At 39.5% G+C, this 18,282-nt stretch overlaps 1 protein-coding gene across 1 annotated transcript in view; it reads right to left on the bottom strand.

Annotated features, from left to right (window-relative positions):
• The window catches only part of MGAM2 (maltase-glucoamylase 2 (putative)), a 117,549-nt gene that overhangs the window by 29,327 nt on the left and 69,940 nt on the right, over window positions 1–18,282 (bottom strand). The window contains exons 32-36 of the mRNA XM_011941323.1: window positions 12,242–12,349; window positions 10,515–10,577; window positions 8,799–8,933; window positions 7,164–7,248; window positions 5,221–5,359 (exon numbers count right to left, since the gene is read on the bottom strand). Of these exons, the coding sequence (XP_011796713.1) occupies window positions 5,221–5,359; window positions 7,164–7,248; window positions 8,799–8,933; window positions 10,515–10,577; window positions 12,242–12,349 (530 nt within the window). The remainder of the gene's footprint in view (window positions 1–5,220; window positions 5,360–7,163; window positions 7,249–8,798; window positions 8,934–10,514; window positions 10,578–12,241; window positions 12,350–18,282) is intronic.

Here is an 18,282-nt window from a genome sequence, read left to right as displayed (position 1 = left end):
AAAGAAAGAAAGAAAGAAAGAAAGAAAGAAAGAAAGAAAGAAAGAAAGAAAGAAAGAAAGAAAGAAAGAAAGAAGAAAGAAAGAAAAAAGACTGCAGGAGGACAAGTTTAAAGGAGAGACAAATAGTTCAACATTTTAAGTATTAGGTTTGAAGTGTGTGTGGGACATCATAAATGAGACATCTATGGGCAATTCTAGGTTTGAAACTCAAGAGAGGTCTGGGTTGGGATCATAGATTTGGGGCCATCTGAATCCAGAATGTATTTAAAGCCAGTAGTATGTGTTTGTGCTTACCCAAGGGAAAAGCCACATGGTATGAAAAAAAGATGACTGAACCCAGGTGTAGGAGGAGCACAGGCTTGGAAAGACTGGGAAGGGGAACCTGCAAAGGAGTTTGTGGAACTGTGGTAAATTTATGCATTTACCAGAGAGGTGCTGTGCTTTTTTTGCTAGTTTCTCAGGGTCTTGACTGTGCTTTCCAACCTAGATTCCAGATATTTATGCATCTACCAAGTGCACACGGAGCATATGCAGCAGGGCATATTGTGAACCTCAAGGTCAGCAGAGGATGTAGCATGAAGGTCAGCAGAGAAGAGTCAGTGAACAAAACTGACCACTGACGCCACACATGCTAAGCTTTCCCATCAATGTGGGCACTCAGGGCTGACAAAGAAAGGCATTTTCATAAAAAGAAATAAAAATGTTTCAGTGCTTGAACAGAAAAGAGCAAAGAAGACATGGTCCTCTCCCCTCAACAAAGTGTGTAGAGGAAATAACTTAAAATGTAGAACATACTGTCAGGTTAGTAGTTAACAGAAGGAGGGAATTAGAAGGGATGGAGTAATCTGAGTAGGTTTCATGAAGGAAATAGATGTAAGTTGGTCTTGAGATTGTATGTGCTAAGGGATTAGCCTGATCAAGGTCAGAATGACCAGCATGTGTGACTGGTAAAGGGAGAAACATCAAGGTGTATGGAAATTTTAAAATATATTTATTTATTTATTTATTTATTTATTTTATAATTTAAATTTATAATTTATATTATATATATATTTTATATAATATATATATAGGAAAGAGTTCCTTCAAACAGCTTGAATATGAGAGGGAGTTGAGAGATTAGATGATGGTTGGAGGAGGATATAGGCAAAAGCCACAACGACTGGCACATTTTCTTTTTTTTTTTTTTTTGAGACGGAGTCCCGCTCTGTCACCCAGGCTGGAGTGCAGTGGCCGGATCTCAGCTCACTGCAAGCTCCGCCTCCCAGGTTTATGCCATTCTCCTGCCTCAGCCTCCCGAGTAGCTAGGACTACAGGCGCCAGCCACCTCGCCCGGCTAGCTTTTTGTATTTTTTAGTAGAGACGGGGTTTCACCATGTTAGCCAGGATGGTCTCGATCTCCTGACCTCGTGATCCACCCGTCTCGGCCTCCCAAAGTGCTGGGATTACAGGCTTGAGCCACCGCGCCCGGCGTCTGGCACATTTTCAAATGTTGATGAAAAGGAATTAAAAATTATTGCTAATATTTATTGAGTGCTTACAATATTCCAAGTGCTTGTGGATTCATTATATCATTTAATTTTTATAATAACAATAGATGCTATGATTTTTCCAATTTGAAAGATGAGAAAGTTTAGTCAGAAACTTTCACAGCCTAAATCCTAAAGCAATATGCCAGCAGCGAGGAAGAAGATAAAAACAATTCATGAAGAAATGAGTACCTGTGGAAAAGTATCATTTGTGGAGCAAGCTTCTCTGAAGAGAAAGATGGCGATGGGATGCAGATGTGTGAAAAGCAAATTTCCCTGAAGAGACAGGAGGGGATGGTGCATGGGAAAGATGAGCTTTTGGTAGAAACTCTATCAAGTTTTCACATCTTCTTATTGCTGCTTTCTTTGCCCTGCAAGCCCCTTCTTTGTCAAATGAAAATTTCTACTCTTCTTTTAAGCAACATTCAAATGTCACTTCTTCTATGAAGACTTTCTGGATCATCCCAGTAGAGTTAATTGATTTTCCCTCTCATGTTTGACTCCTATAATCAGACAGTGAGGTCCTTGAAAGCAGGGACTATGACTTACTTGTCCTTGTACTCTTCTGAGGTAAGGTTATTTCTGAGGGTGAAAAACATCTACTTGTTTTGTGTGTATTTCATATATAGACATGGATGTTTTCCTGAAGATCTAGATTTTTCTTGGTTGGAAAAGCCTCAAGCTAGGTGTAGAAAGCAAGACTGTGAAAGAGCAACTGAAAGATGAAGATGTAAAGAAAGTGGGAAAGGGAAGAAGAATTTCTGTTCGGAAGACCATGTTGCCCCTGAGTGTGGAACACCCAGGGGCAACATGATCTATCACCTGTTGATAGCCCAAAATCAAATAGTATGAGGTTCTTGTAAGCTCTCTGCAGAGAGAGCAGAGAGCTTAGATACTTGAGCAGAAATGGGCAGTTGAACAGAAAAGATCACACTCTGTTGGGGAAGAACTAAAGAACAAGTCTGAAATTTCCCAATGACATTGGAAAATCGCAAAATCTCAGAAGGATAAAAGAAAAGACAAAGGGACAGATAAATATTTATAGAAATAATGGCCAAAATCATATACATTGAAAACTAAAAATAATTGTTGAAAAAATTAAAGATCTAAATAAGTGGAAAAACACCTCATGCTAATGAATCAAAAGAGACTTAATATTGTTAAGATGGTAATACTCCCCAAATTGATCTATAGACTCAGTGTAAAACCTATCAAAATCCCTGTCTTCATAGAAGACAGAAAGTCTTCATAGAAGAAGTGACGTTTGAATGTTGTTTAAAAGAAGAGTAGAAATTTTGTTTTGGCAAAGAAGGGGCTTGCGGGGCAAAGAAAGCAGCAATAAGAAGATGTGAAAACTTGATAGAGTTTCTACTAAAAGCTCATCTTTCCCATGCACCATCCCCTCCTGTCTCTTCAGGGAAATTTGCTTTTCACGCATCCGCATCCCATCACCATCTTTCTCTTCAGAGAAGCTTGCTATTTTGTCAAAACTGACAAAGTGATTACAAAATTCATATCAAATGCAAGGGACCCATAGTAGCTAAAACAATCTTGAAAAAAAAAATTGGAAGAGTCACACTTCCTCAGTTAAGACAGTGTGGTACTGGCGTAAGGATAGATACATAGAGAGAGATCAATGAAATAGAATTGAGAATGCAGAAATAAGCCTTCTCATTTATTGTCAATTGATTTTTGACAAGATACCAAGACAATAAAATGAAGGCAAGAATAAAATTGAACCACTACTCACACTATACACAAAAGTAAACTTAAAATGGATGACAGATCTCAGTGTAATACCTACAACTATAAAGGTCTTAGAACAAGACACAGGAGTAAATCTTCATGACCTTGAATTAGGCAATAGTTCCTTGAATATGACACCAAAAGCACAAATGACAAATAAATAAGTAGGTAAATGAATAAATAGGACTTTATAAAAACTTCTAAAAATGTGCTCCAAAAGGCATGATTATGGAAGTAAAAAGTCTACAGAATGAGAGACAATATCCTCAAACTATCTCATGAGAAGCTTGAATTTAGAATATTTAAAGAATTTTTATGATCCAATAATTTTTTTTTCTTTAGAGATAGTCTTACTTTGTTGCCCAGGCTGAAGTGCAGTGCCATCATAGTTCACTGCAGCCTCAAACTCCTAGGCTCAAGAGATCCTCCTACCTTAGCCTCTCGAGTAGCTGGGACTACAGGCATGCACCATTCTGCCTGGCTTATTTGTTTGTTTTTTGTAGAGACAGGGTCTCATTATGTTGCCCAAGCTGCCCTCGAACTCCTGGACTCAAGCAATACTCCCACTTCGGCCTCTCAAAGTACTGAGATTACAGGTGTGAGCCACCATGCCTGACTACAATTCAATAATAATAATAAAAACGATTCTATCAAAAATGAGCAAAGGATTTGAATAGATATTTGAATATATACAAACAGCCAATAGCATATGAAAAGATGCTCAATAACATTAGTATTAGCGAAATAAAGTGAAAACAACAATTAGACATCACTTTACCCCCATTAGAATGTCTGTAATTTTAAAAGGTGAATACCACCAAGTGTTGGCAAGGATGTGGAGGAATTGCAACCCTTATACATTTTATCATACATGCAGGTAAGAATGTAAAATGGTAGGCTAGGCGCAATGGCTCATGCCTGTAATCCCAGCACTCTGGGAGGCCAGGCGGGTGGATCACCTGGGGTCAAGAGCTCGAGACCAGCCTGGCCAACATGGCGAAACCCTGTCTCTACTAAAAAATACAAAAATTAGCCAGGCATGGTAGTGCATGCTTGTAATCCCAGCTATTTGGGAGTCTGAGGCTGGAGAATCACTTGAACCCAGGAGGTAGAGGTTGCAGTGAGCTGAAATCACACCACTGCACTCCCACCTGGGCGACAGAGCAAGACTCCATCAAAAAAAAAAGGACGTAAATGCTACAGTCTCTTTAGAGAACAGCTTGATATTTCTTCAAAATATTAAAAATACAGTTCCTATATGACACAGAAGTTCCACTCTTAGATACATACTCAAAACAAAGAAAACATGTCTACTCCAAATCTTGCACATAAATATTCACATAATCACTACTCATAATAGCCAAAAAAATGGAAGTAACTTAGATGTTCACTCATTGGTAGATAGGCAAGCAAAATATGGTGTATCTATACAATGAAACATTATTAATCAGTAAAAAGAAATCAAGTACTGATACATGCTACAACATAGATGATCCTTGAAAACATTATGCCAAATGAAAGCAGCCAGATACAAAAGAACACATATTGTGTGATTCAATTTTATGAAATGTCCAGAATAGGCAATCTACGTAGACAGAAAATAGATGAGCAATGGCTAGGGCTCAGGAAGTAGGAACAAGCTGGAAGTGATTGCTAATGGGCAAAGGTTTTCCTTTTGGTGTTCTGAAAATGTTCTGAAATTTAATTTTTGTGATAGTTGCACAACTCTATGAATATACTAAACACTACCTAATTGCTCACTTTAAATAGGTAAATTTAGTAACCTACTTGATAAGTGCGCTCAGAGGTGCTTGGTTGGGCAACCATGCCTGAAATTTTGACATTATTTAACTGGGATCATGTAGATGCATGCACAATGCAAATATGAAATGGCAAAAGGAACAATGTGGAAAATTATCTTGGCTGCCGTGACAAAAAGACTCACTCGTATGTGGGTCTGGTCTGGGACCACCCGTACAGGCTGTGCACGTTGTAGTGCTTCACGGGGGAGCCGTCTGGCAGGATCTGCTGACTCTCCATGCACAGGGTCTTGCTGTTCAGGCCCTTGTTCCTAGATTCCAAATCTGAGGGGAAATGTCGAGTTATTTCCTAAACAACATAATTTGCACATTCACTAGAAATGCCCATCATTTTGGCATTTCTTTATTTCAGTCAACAACTTTGTTACAAGTAACAGGCCCAGTTTTATGAGTTTTTAGTCTATAGAAAACCACGTTCTGTGTCTTTATAACTAATGAAGGGTAAGGATAAAATATGGAGCTGGGAAAAGCAGCTCTCCTTCTTTTTGCACCAACTCTGATTTAATGTATAGAGTGTTGTCATAGCCCTTTTGCCAACATAATAAACTCCTTCATTGTTAGGACTGTTTCTTCCACTAGATGGTAATGTTCTCCAGGGAATAAATCTTATTTCACTCTTTTTTTTTTGTATTTGTGTCTCTAGATCTTTCTGATTTGACAGCATTTGCTTGATACATAAGTACAGATGATCCTCAACTTACAATGTGATTACATCCCCATGAACCCATCACAAGTGGAAAATATTGCAACTTGAAAATGCATTGAGTGGACCTAACCTACTTTAAATGTGCTCAGACACTTACATTAGCCTAAGATGGGCAAAATTATCTAACACAAGGCCTGTTTTAAAACAAAATGTTGAATATCTCTTGTAATTTACTGAACACTATAGTGAAAGTGAAAAATAGAATGGCTATTTGGGTTCTCAAAGCTCATTTCTACTGAATGTATGTCACTTTCTCATCGTTGTAAGGTTGAAAATCATAAGTCAGACCATTGCAAGTCCAATACACTCTGCATTAAATTAATGAAGGAGACAATGAATGAATGAATGAATGAGTGAGTGAGTGAGCAATGGGCAGCATAACAGTGATGTAGACATCAAGAAACTTGGATTCTAGATTCTGTCAAGATTACTGGTATAGTGTCTTTTGTTGTTGCTATTTTTCTGTTTTTGGGTGTTTTTGTGTGTTGGGGGGGGTGGGTCTCACTATGTTGCCCAGGCTGGTCTCAAGACTCAAACTCCTGGTCTTAAACAATCCTCCCACCTCAGCTGTGGTACTGTACTTTTAGGAAATGAGTCATTTTCTTCCTTGTTTCTCTGTAACATGAGAAGATTCAACTTTCTGAGATCCTTTTGATACCAACATTTTATGTTTGTTTGTACCACAGGATGACCAAGAAATATGCTTCATCAAATGTCTGTTTACATGGGCAGAGAGACTTCAGAAACTAGGTTTTAATTCTCTAATCCAAAGAACATGTCTGTAATCCTAGCGCTTTGGGAGGCTGAGGTGGGCGGATTGCCTGAGCTCAGGAGTTCGAGACCAGCCTGGCAACACGGTGAAACCTCATCTCTACTAAAACACAAAAAATTAGCTGGGCGTGGCAGTGTGCGCCTATAGTCCCAGCTACTCAGGAGGCTGCGACAGGAGAATTGCTTGAACCCGGGAAGCGGAGGTTGCAGTGAGCCAAGATCGCACTACTGCGTTCCAGCCTGGGTGACAGAGTGAGACGCCATCTCCAAAAAAAAAGAACATCTCTCTGTGTGTGTGTATGTGTGTGTGTTAGGGTTTATTTAAAATTGTATCAATCCGTTCATAGTTATCAATGGAATCAAATGTACCACACATTGTATGGCTTCTTTCACACCACATCATGTCATTATTTCTTGCTTGATTAGTAATTCGTTTATCTGCACTTATTCAAGGTTATCTTACTTGGGATTTCATGGTATGTTGGAGAATGCTTTCTGTCTTCAACATTAGGCTTCACTTTGACAGTAAAAGGAAAACTTATAGAGTCTTTGAGTAGGGAAGTAAGTTGATGAAGTAATTATTTTACATACATGGCATATAGGGTGGGTTATTTAGCATTTCATCGCTGCAGCCCCTGACAGATCCATTCACAAAGTTTGATGGCTCATTCATATCCTGAAATGAGTTAACAAAAAAAGATCCCATCATGTCAGGGGTAGGATGGCTTTGGTTGTAGAGGACACTACCTCAGGGAGATGACTTTTGAAGCCCTCACCTCAGCCGGTGGTTTAGTTCACTGTGTTTAATCCCTGGCATTGACCCAAATGGACTCTAAAAATGTATATCGGCCGAAGTGGAGTGCTAAACTCCTTCTTGCTTACCTGGCATTTTAAAACTTACAAGGATTGTTTTATAGTGGCAAAAATAGTCAGGTAATGCTGGACCCAGGACCTAAGGAAATCTCTTGATACAAATCCCCAACAGAGGTAGCCCATCTTTGTTTTTCTGTGCATGGATTATTCACTTTTTAATCTGTGGCCAGAGGTTACTATTATCTTTGTCTATTTTACCTTAGTCCAGTCACTTGGACTAATTCTGATATTGGCATAGGCCAAACACGAGGAGAGTTATCTCACTTTCTGCCATAAATATATTTCTAAAAAGCTGTACATAACTCAGAAACAAGTTTGGAAATAAAAACGTACTTTGGGGAATTTATTACTTAAATACAAGGAGTAGGGGCTCCTAAGGGAATGCTCGCTTCACACTTAGACAATGGAACAGTTAAATTTTTGAATGCCAGACTATTTTAAATAGGACATATTAAAGGCAAATGAAAGTACTTGAGGAACTATTCATTACTTTGAATTACCCAGCTATAGCTTTCCCTCCACTGGAAAAACAAGTATGACCCCAGAGTTCTCAGTATATCTTATTCTCAAAGCTGCCCACACCTCTTCACTGTCTGATTGGCCTGTTTGAGTTAATTTGTGTCCTTTCATGTGTCTACTCTGTGCCTAACTATCCCAAAGGTGCAGATGGCCAGGAAGGCCCCAGGAGTTTCAGTGGACTTTTGTCCACTGAATCACAAACTTCTTCCAGCCTGACCCAGCGTTGAACAGCCCTTCAGAGCTGGCCTAGAGCTTACTTAAGATTTCAGGCCCCTGGACAGTGGGGAAGGAAATCAGGACAGAAGAAAACATAGATAGAGTTGCCCTTGGACATATATCCCAGGGACGTCTCAGGAAGTGCTGCTTTTAAGGCCAACCGGCATTTACAACAAACGTCTGAACAGGCCCTCTAAGCCATTCCCTCAGAGTTGTCTGCCCCGGTACTATGGTGAATGCCTGCTTGCTCTCAGTTCCATGCCTCACCCACTCCCAGTTCTGCCCTGTAAGACTCCCTTACCAAAAGCTTTCAGCTAGGTTTGGCCAATGGGGGATATTGGCAAGAGACTGGAGATGGGAGGTGATTTCTCCCTCTCTCTTTTGCTCTGGCATCTCCAGCAGTAGCAATCTCCTCTGTGGGCTCCCACTTCCACCAGACAGTATGTCCCTGGGCAGATCAGCAATGGTCTCTGCTTCTCTTGGTCCCCAGATTCTGTAACAGCATTTCTCCCTTTCATCTCTTCAGTCCTACGTCTCTGCTTTGCTAGTCTCTCCTCCCCATGTTTTGACTTGTTAATATTTCCAAAAAAAAAAAAAGACAACCAACGGGGCACTTACAATCCACAATCCATCAAACTTCAGGCTCTTCTCTGGCTCTCGAGGGTTTGCATAGAGCTCTTCTATCTCTTTCTTCCACCATGCAGCTGTGCTATTACGAAAGAAGTCAGGAAAGGCAACGTAGGCCTTGTAAAGCTGTAAGAATAACACACACTGTCACGGTTGGGGTCTCAGCCTATCCAGGGGACCACAAATGGGAGATGAACAAGAATTTGTGCCTGCCCAGACCAGTCTCTGCTGTAATCTCAGATCTGCTGCTGTTGCAGAGTTTACAACAGAAGCAGAGATTGGGGAAGGCTGATTTCATTCTTTATTTTCTTAGAAGAAGGTTAGATTAAAATCCCTTTCAAATACAGGATTTGTTTTATAACTGGACATGTAATCACAAGACTGGAAAATTAGCAATGTCTAAACAAGTGAACTTTAGAGATGCAAATACTTTTTCTTTTTTCTTTTCTTTTTTTTTTTTACTTAAAAATTAGTGAATGTAGCAAAAGCTTTTTCTTTTTCTTTTTCTTTTTTTTTTTGCAGGCCAGTTTAATTCTCAACATATATACCACTTGAAATTGCAGAAAAGATACATATTCTATAGGCTACTTTTTCTGGATATTTCTATGCTTCATTATAGTTCGTCTTCAGAAAGACACTGGCTTTACTCAGAAAATCATTTTTTTAAATTTTTTTATTATTATTATACTTTCAGTTCTAGGGTATGTGTGCACAACGTGCAGGTTTGTTACATATGTATACATGTGCCATGTTGGTGTGCTGCACCCGTCAACTCGTCAGCACCCATCAACTCGTCATTTACATCAGTTATAACTCCCAATGCCATTCCTCCCCCCTCCCCCCAGAGCAAACACATTCAAAAGCTAGCAGAAGGCAATAAATAACTAAGATTAGAGCAGAACTGAAGGAGATAGAGACACAAAAAACCTTTCAAAAAATCAATGAATCCAGGAGCTGGTTTTTTGAAAAGATCAACAAAATTGATAGACCGCTAGCAAGACTAATAAAGAAGAAAAGAGAGAAGAATCAAATAGATACAATAAAAAATGATAAAGGGGATATCACCACCGACCCCATAGAAATACAAACTACCATCAGAGAATACTATAAACACCTCTACGCAAATAAACTAGAAAACCTAGAAGAAACTGATAATTTCCTGGACACTTACACCCTCCCAATGAGATCACTTGGACATGGGAAGAGGAACAAAAGCTTTTTCTAAACCAGTCAAATGAGACGAAGGAGGACTGTCATCCAGGGACAAGTAAACTCCAGAGTAGAGGGGATGCTAGATGACCAGGCTGAAATTAACAACTTTCCTTCATTCAACTGACTTGTATTTTCTTTTGTATGCAGATAATTTATTAAAATTCAGTCTATTCATAATGGATTCCCCTCTAGTGAGAAAATGCAAGACTTTGGTTCATTATTTTTCAAGCAACATAAAGTTCAAACAAATCACAGCCCATTAAAAGCACACTTATGAAAGGATTTCATTGATGATTTCCTTCTACACATTTCCATGTTCACTGTTTGTTGAGCCTTCCACTCGAGGATCTCTTTCTGCCAAGAAACTAACAGTGGATAAGCATCCTCAAGTTAGGGCTACTTAACTCAAGGGTTATCTACTTATTCATCAGGATAAAAAACATAAACATCCAGATATTTAGGACAATGTTGATAAAAATCCATATACAACTGTACCTTAACCTGAGTTGCATGGTCAAGGGATCCATCTACAGTTATATTAGGCAGATCTGGCCAAACCTAGAGAAAAAGAAGGGCAATTAAAACCTTTAAAGATTATTGCATACAGACTATGAGATATTTCATGTGTTAGACTCTGATGACTTGCATCTCCATAAAACGCTTGGGAATCTTTGCCATAAATGAAACTGTAAAGGCAGAATCTACAAAATTACATTAGGTGAAAAGTAGGCTGGGTCTCTTGACTCATTCCATATGTTTTCAAAATTCTATTTTTGAATTTAATAATTAACTGAATTTCTTTTAAACATATCCTCTGAACAACCAACTTTCAAGTGATTTCTCGGATCTCTGATCTCCTTGTCATAGACTTATAACAATCACAGCAAGCGTGAAGTGTGACTCTAAAGAAATAAGACTGATTTCCATTCACAACCCAGAAACCTCATCTCAATACTTTTAAGCACTATCATGACTTATAGGGGACTCCAAGTATAGGTAGCATTAAAAAAATCCATAGCATCAACCAATTTTACCTGTAACTACCAGGACATTAACTATACACACACTGATTAATTGATTCAATCAACAGACACTTACTGAGTACTTCCTGTATGACAAGCACTCTTCCAGGATCTGTATTTACTGAGATTTAAGTAAGAAATAGTACTTTTTTCCTAAGAGTTCACAGATAGTACATAAATGCTACACTGTATGCTATACTGAAGGCAATATTACAGACAAGGGAAAATTGGAAAAACTAAAATAGTTACTAACTACTTCAAATGGGGTAAGATTTGAGTTGATCCTGAAGTGAAGATATTATCTGGGTAAGCTGAGAAGGTAATATTCAAAGTGAGCATGGGCCCAGGCGCAGTGGCTCACACCTGTAATCCCAGCAATTTGTGAGGCTGAGGCAGGTGGATCACCTGAAGTCATGAGTTCGAGACCAGCCTGGTCAACATGGCGAAACAAAAACACAAAACTTAATCGGGAGTGTTGGCGCACACATGTAATCCCAGCTACTAAGGAAGCTGAGGCAGGAGAATCGCTTGAACATGGGAAGAGGAGGTTGCAATGAGCCAAGATCACGCCACTGCACTCCAGCCTGGGTAACAGAGCGAGACCCAATCTCAAAAAAAAAAAAAAAAAAAAGGGAGCATGGAATACACCCATAGCATAGTATAATTAAGGAGCAGAATTTGAATCTAGGCTAAAAGCTACTATCACCTGAAATCCACCTAAAATGCTATTGTTATAAATCAGACACATGAAGATGAAGACTGAAGCCATAAAGATGAATTAAAGGAAACAAGAGAAAGAGAAGAATCCATAGGATTTAATGATTCATTTAGATATGAAGGCAGATTAAGCACAATAGGGCAAAGATGAATACACGGCTTTGCATGTAGGTGGCTGAGAGACACAGATTTCAGTGTCATTCTAAAAGGGATTATTAATGGTTGTTAAATGACCATGTGGAATAAATAAGGAGTGGGGACATCAGTGTATTTCCAGGCAATAGACAGTGCTCAATAATAATAGAGGATAAGATTTGTAACCTTGGTCTTATTAATGCTTATTGAGCTAATCAGCATCGGACAGATTTCTACTCATTCATAATTTATTGATTGTCCAATATATTTTCCAACATGTATCGAGAGCTGTTTTATTTCAAGACATTGTGATGTTAATTAACCATAAGCTCCATCCCCAAGCCTTACCTTTCCCCAGACAATGTCACTGGTGTCAGGCCATTTGATGAACACGTTATTTTCCTGTCCTCTTATGAATGGGAGATACTGTGTCTCATTGCCAGAAATGGCTGGGTCCTGCAGTAAAAGAATTTCAAACAGCAAATGTGAGGAAAACATCTCCAAGAAAATTTCTCTCCTAATAGTTTATAGTGCGGAAGGAAATGGTGAATCGCAATACCAAAAATAAAATGAATTAAAATAAAAATCAGTGATAATTTGTCTTATGTCTTACTGCATATATTACCATAGCCAATTGAAAAGAGATGGTGCCATGAGTACTCAACGTAAGATATAAAACCCTTATGCGGAGTAATCTCTTTCAAAGGGTATATTAATCTGTGTCAACAAATGAAGAAGCCTTTCTATATTACAAAAAGTTACCACCCAAAGCTATAAGTAATAAAATGAGAGGAAAGGGGACAATATGGCCAGCTAGATGCAGCTGGGAAGCACCTCTCCCACTGAGAAAAACCAAAATATTGAGTAAACCATCACACTTCAAACAGAGCTTTTGAAAGAAAACACTGACAGTCTTTAGAGAAGCAATGTAAACACTGAGGTGTAAGAGGGAGAAAGCTGGAAATCCCACCCAGAGTTGCTGAGTGCCAGGACGCTCCTGGAACTGAACAGGTCCTAAGCAAGGGGTGAGTGAAGGGACGCTCCCACTGCAGACATCCAGGATCCTGGCTACAACAGGGGCCACAAACACCATAGACATTTGAATTGGCAAGAGAAACTGCCTGGAGAGTAGGCAGAGGCAGAGTTCAAGCCTGTGCAGAGACCAGACAGGGCATTTGCAGCAAAACACGACCATGGGAACCCATCTACAAAGATTCTCGATCTTGCTCTGAATGGCTCTAGCCCCTGCTGACAGCTGAGCTGGGAGACAGCAGCGTTGTCTTTCCTACAGAACCAGGGTGCATCTGATCTGCATGCCACCCCTGTCTGCCAGCTCCTTCCAAGGCCACTGCTTGGCTGCTCCCAAAAGAGAATGCACACAGCACAGCCTCCACTGCCCTACCTGAGTTCTTTGCTGGTGGCCTGGAAGTACTCTGACCCCTAGCAGAGCCAGTGCTTGACCCTAAGGCCAGAAAACAAAGCTGCAGGCCCAGTCCCAACCCACCAGAGTTTAAGCACACAAATCAGGATTACTAGCTGAGATTGGAGCAGGAATTAAAAGAAATTAAAGAATGTGTAAGCAAAAACTCAATTGTATGTAAGAAAACCCAATTTTCCCTGAAGAAGAGAAAGGGCTGGAGTCCTTTAAAATTAACTGTCTGTTTTTCTGTGGCTAGTGAGCCTTATCTCTCCTTTTCCCAGGCATTGTGAAGACCCTGTTTCTCTAGCTATGCAGATGCAAGGTCACTAGACAGATAATCTCAAGTCGTAAAACATGTTGTTCCTTGAAAAGTAAGAAATAATGTAATGCATGTCTTAATTGAATAACTGTCTTTGTTTCTCTCTTCTGTAATATGCTTCTCCCTGCAGATCTCTCTCTGCCCCACAAAATGCTTAAAAGGTAGCTTGACTCTTTGTTTGGGGCTCAGTCCTTTGGATGCTAATCTGACTGGGTCAGTGCACCTAAATAATTAAATAATTCCTCCTCAACCCCTCAGTCTCTCTGATTCCTTAATTATCCCGCTGCAAGATCTGTGGCTGAGGCTTGAGCAGAGGAGAAGCCCCACTCTCAGAACACTGACGAGAGTGAGGTATGGGCTTGTGTGCTGGTGTGGGAGTTGCGCATGCCTCCCTCTGCAAGACTGGTCTGGGAAGCATGTAACCTGTTTACCAGCCACAGCCTCTGCCCAAGGGAGCTCCACAGCCCAGAACATCTAACAGACCAACAATCTGGGTGCAAAAGGCTTGGGACAAAACTAGATTGTTAGGGTAGTTACTGGGGCAGACATTGGAAGGAGACTCAGTCGGGGGAGAGCAAGCTGAGAGGTCCCCAAAGCCAGCTGCTATGCAGAAAATACTGGACCATGGCACCATATCAGCTGCACCCCTACAGCAACACTGCGGTGCCTGGGGATCTTCTGCCCTTGACCCACTGCATCAACAGATCACCCCCAGACATACCCCACAACCCACTCCGACTCTGCCAAGTACAGAGGACCAACAGGGAGCTGCAGGTCTCATGGTGACCTGAACTTTGGCTCAGGCTGCCCCTGAGAGGGAAGAGCATAGCCTGTCAGGGATTCCCTTGGGGCTAAGGAAACATAGGCATGACATCAGTGATTAGAGGGGGCTCCCTCAAGTGCCAAAAATTGACTTGACAAGGGGGCTATCTCTGGATCCCCCATCTCCCTCACCCCGTAGCACTATTGCAAATGTGCTGAAATATGAAAGAGGCCTGCAGCTGAGTAAGAGGCTATTTTCTGGCCCTTACTCTTAAATACCATCTACTATATTGTAGCCTAAATTACACCACCAAACAAAAATTATTTTAGTATACACTGCTGTGAAATCCAATGCAGGAATTCAGCCACAGATAAAGATCTCTGAAAGAGCCCTGGACCTCTGAAAGCACCCAGAAATGAAGCCAATAAACTATATTCAACATATACCGCAGTCAAACCCTCAAGGAAAACAGACTATAAAGGCAAAAAGCCATATCCAGAAGACAGCAACTTCAAAAAGATAAAGGAACATCTGCCCTCTCAGATGAGAAAGAATCAGCACAAGAATCCTAGCAATTCAAAAAGTCAGGGTATCTTCTGACCACCAAACAACTTTACTAGCTCCCCAACAATGGTTCCTAACCAGACTGAAGTGGCCTAAGTGACAGATATAGAATTCAAAACCTGGATGACAAGGACACTGAACAAGATTTAGGAGAATGTTGAAACTCAATCCAAAGAAGCCAGTAAAATGATCCAAGGTGAAAGATAACAGAGCCATTTTAACTGAATGGCTAAACTGAACTTCCTAAACTCAACTTCTGGAATTAAAACAAAAAATTATAACACAATTGCAAGCATTAACAACAGAATAGACCAAGCTGAGGAAAGAATCTCAGAACTCAAAGACCAGTCCCTGTAAACAACTGTCAGAAAAAAAAATTTTTTAAATAATTTTTAAAAATGAACAAAACCTCTGAGAAATATATAATTATGTAAAGAGGCCAAATCTGGCCGGGTGCGGTGGCTCACGCCTGTAATCCCAGCACTTTGGGAGGCCGAGACGGGCGGATCACGAGGTCAGGAGATTGAGACCATCCTGGCTAACACGGTGAAACCCCGTCTCTACTAAAAATACAAAAAATTAGCCGGGCATGGTGGCGGGCGCCTGTAGTCCCAGCTACTCGGGAGGCTGAGGCAGGAGAATGGCATGAACCCGGGAGGCGGAGCTTGCAGTGAGCTGAGATCACGCCACTGCACTCCAGCCTGGGTGACAGAGCGAGACTCTGTCTCTAAAAAAAAAGAGGCCAAATCTATGACTCATTCGCATTCCTAAGAGAGAAGGGGAAACAAAAAATTATTTGGAAAGCGTATTTGAAGATATCGTCCATGATAATTTCCCCAATCTTGCTAGAGAGGTCAACATGTGAATTTAAGAAATTCAGAGAATCCCTATGAAATATTATGCAAGATGATCATCCCTAAGACATGGAAGGTTTATAGCTGTAGATGCCTACATCAAGAAGTTAGAAAGATCTCAAATGAACAATCCAACTTCACAACTAGAAGAACGATAAAAACAGGAACAAACTTACCCCAAAGACAGCAGAAGAAAATAAATGATCAAAAGCAGAGCAGAGTTAAACAAAATTAAGATTCAAAAATTCATACAAGAGACCAACAAAAGCAAAAGCTGCTTTTTGGAAAGGATAAACAAGATTATAGGCCACCAGCTAGATTAAGAAAAAAAGAGAGAAGATACAAATAAGTATAATCATAAATGACAAAGATGAGATTACAACCAGTCCCACAGATATAAAGAATATACTTAAAGATTTTCATGAACATCTCTATGCACACAAACTAGGAAATCTAGAGGAAATGAATAAATTCCTAGAAACACACAACCTCCCAAGATTGAACCAGAAAGGAAATAAAACCATAAACAGACCAATAATAAATTCTAAAATTGTATCAGCAATAAAAAGCCCAGCAACCATAAAAAAAAGTCCTTAACCAAATGAATCCATAGTAAAATCCTACTAAATGTACATAGAGCTGGTACCAATCCTACTGAAATTCCAAAACCTTGAGGAGGGATGCCTCCCTAAGTGATTCTACAAAACCAGCATCATCCTGATACCCGTATCTGCCAGAGACAATAAAAAAAGAAAACTTCAGGCTGATATCCCTGATGAACACAGATGCAAAAATCCTCAACAAAAGATTAACAAACCAAACCCAGGAGCACATCAAAAAGTTGACTGACCATGTTCAAGTAGGCTTTTCCCCATAACCCTGGGATGCAAGGTTGGGTCAACATAGGCAAATCAATAAATGTGATTCACCATATAAACAGAATTAAAAACAAAAGCTACATGATAGCTTCAAAAGATGTAGAAAGAGCTTTTGATAAAATCCAACATTCCTTCATGATAAAACCCTCAAGAAATTAGGCATCAAAGGGAAGTACCTCAAAATAAGAGCTATCTCTTATTTTTAGATCCGCCCGTCTCGGCCTCCTATTCTTATATAAGCTATCTCTTATTACAAACCCACAGCCAACATCATACTGAATGGAAAAAAGCTGGAGGCATTCTCCTTGAGAACTGAACATGACAAGGATGCCCCCTCTCATCACTCCTATTTAACATAGTACTGAAAGTCCTTACCAGAGCAATCAGGCAAGAGAAAAAAATAAAACGCATCCACATAGGAAAAGAAGAAGTCAAACTGTCTCTCTTCACAGATGACATCATTCCATATCTAGAAAACCCTAAACACTTTGCCAACAGGCTCCTAGAACTGATAAACAGCTTCGGTAAAGTTTCAAGAAACAAAATTAATGTACAGAAATTAGTAGCATTTCTATACATCGATAATGTTCAAGCTGAGAAATCTCAGATTAGAAATCTCAAGTTAGAAATACCTCAAATTAATGATCCAGCTTCACACCTAGAAGAACTATAAAAACAAGAATGTTTTATAGTTCATCAAGAATGCAATCCCATTTACAACAACAACAGAAAGGATAAAATACCTAGGAATACATCTAACCAAGCAGGTGAAAGACCTTTACAAGAAGTGCAAAACACTGTTGAAGGAAATCAGAGATAACACAAACAAATGAAAAAAATTTCATGCTCACGGACTGGAAGAATTAATATCATTGAAATGGCCACACTTCCCAAAGCAATTCATAGATTCAATGCTATATCTATTAAACTACAAATGTCATTTTTTGCATAATTAGAAAAACTATTCTAACATTCACATGGAACCAAAAAAGAGCCTGAATAGCCAAAGTAATTCTAAGCAAGAAGAACAAAGCTAGAGAAGAACAAAGCTAGAGATATCACATTACCCAACCCCAAAGTATACTATCAAACACCTACAATTATTATCTGATCTTCAGAAAAATTGACAAAAATGAGTAAGAAGGAAAGAATATTTTATTAATAAATGGTGCTGGGATAACTGGCTCACCATATGCAAAAGAATGGTACTGGACTCCTACCTTTCACTATATACAAAAATTAACTCAAGATAGATTAAAGACTTAAATATAAGATCTCAAACTACAAAAATCCTAGAAGAAAATCTAGGAAATGTTCTTCTTGACATCGGCCTTGGCAAATAATTTATGGCTAAGTCCTCAAAAGCAATTGCAATGAAAACAAAAATTGACAATGGATCTAATTAAAATAAACAGCTTCTGCACAGCAAGAGAAACTGTCAACAGAGTAACGAGGTAACCTACCAAATGGGAGGAAATATTAGCAAGTTATGAATCTGACAAAGGCCTAAAATCCAGAATATATATGGAACTTAAATCAACAAGTCAAAAACAAACAATCCCATTAAAAAGTAGGCAAAGGACATGAACAG

This window comes from Colobus angolensis, unplaced genomic scaffold (genome assembly GCF_000951035.1).
Source record: "Colobus angolensis palliatus isolate OR3802 unplaced genomic scaffold, Cang.pa_1.0 Scaffold2, whole genome shotgun sequence".
Taxonomy (NCBI): domain Eukaryota; kingdom Metazoa; phylum Chordata; class Mammalia; order Primates; family Cercopithecidae; genus Colobus; species Colobus angolensis.
Note: the sequence above shows the minus strand (reverse complement) of the source record. Positions and strands in the feature narration are given on the sequence as shown.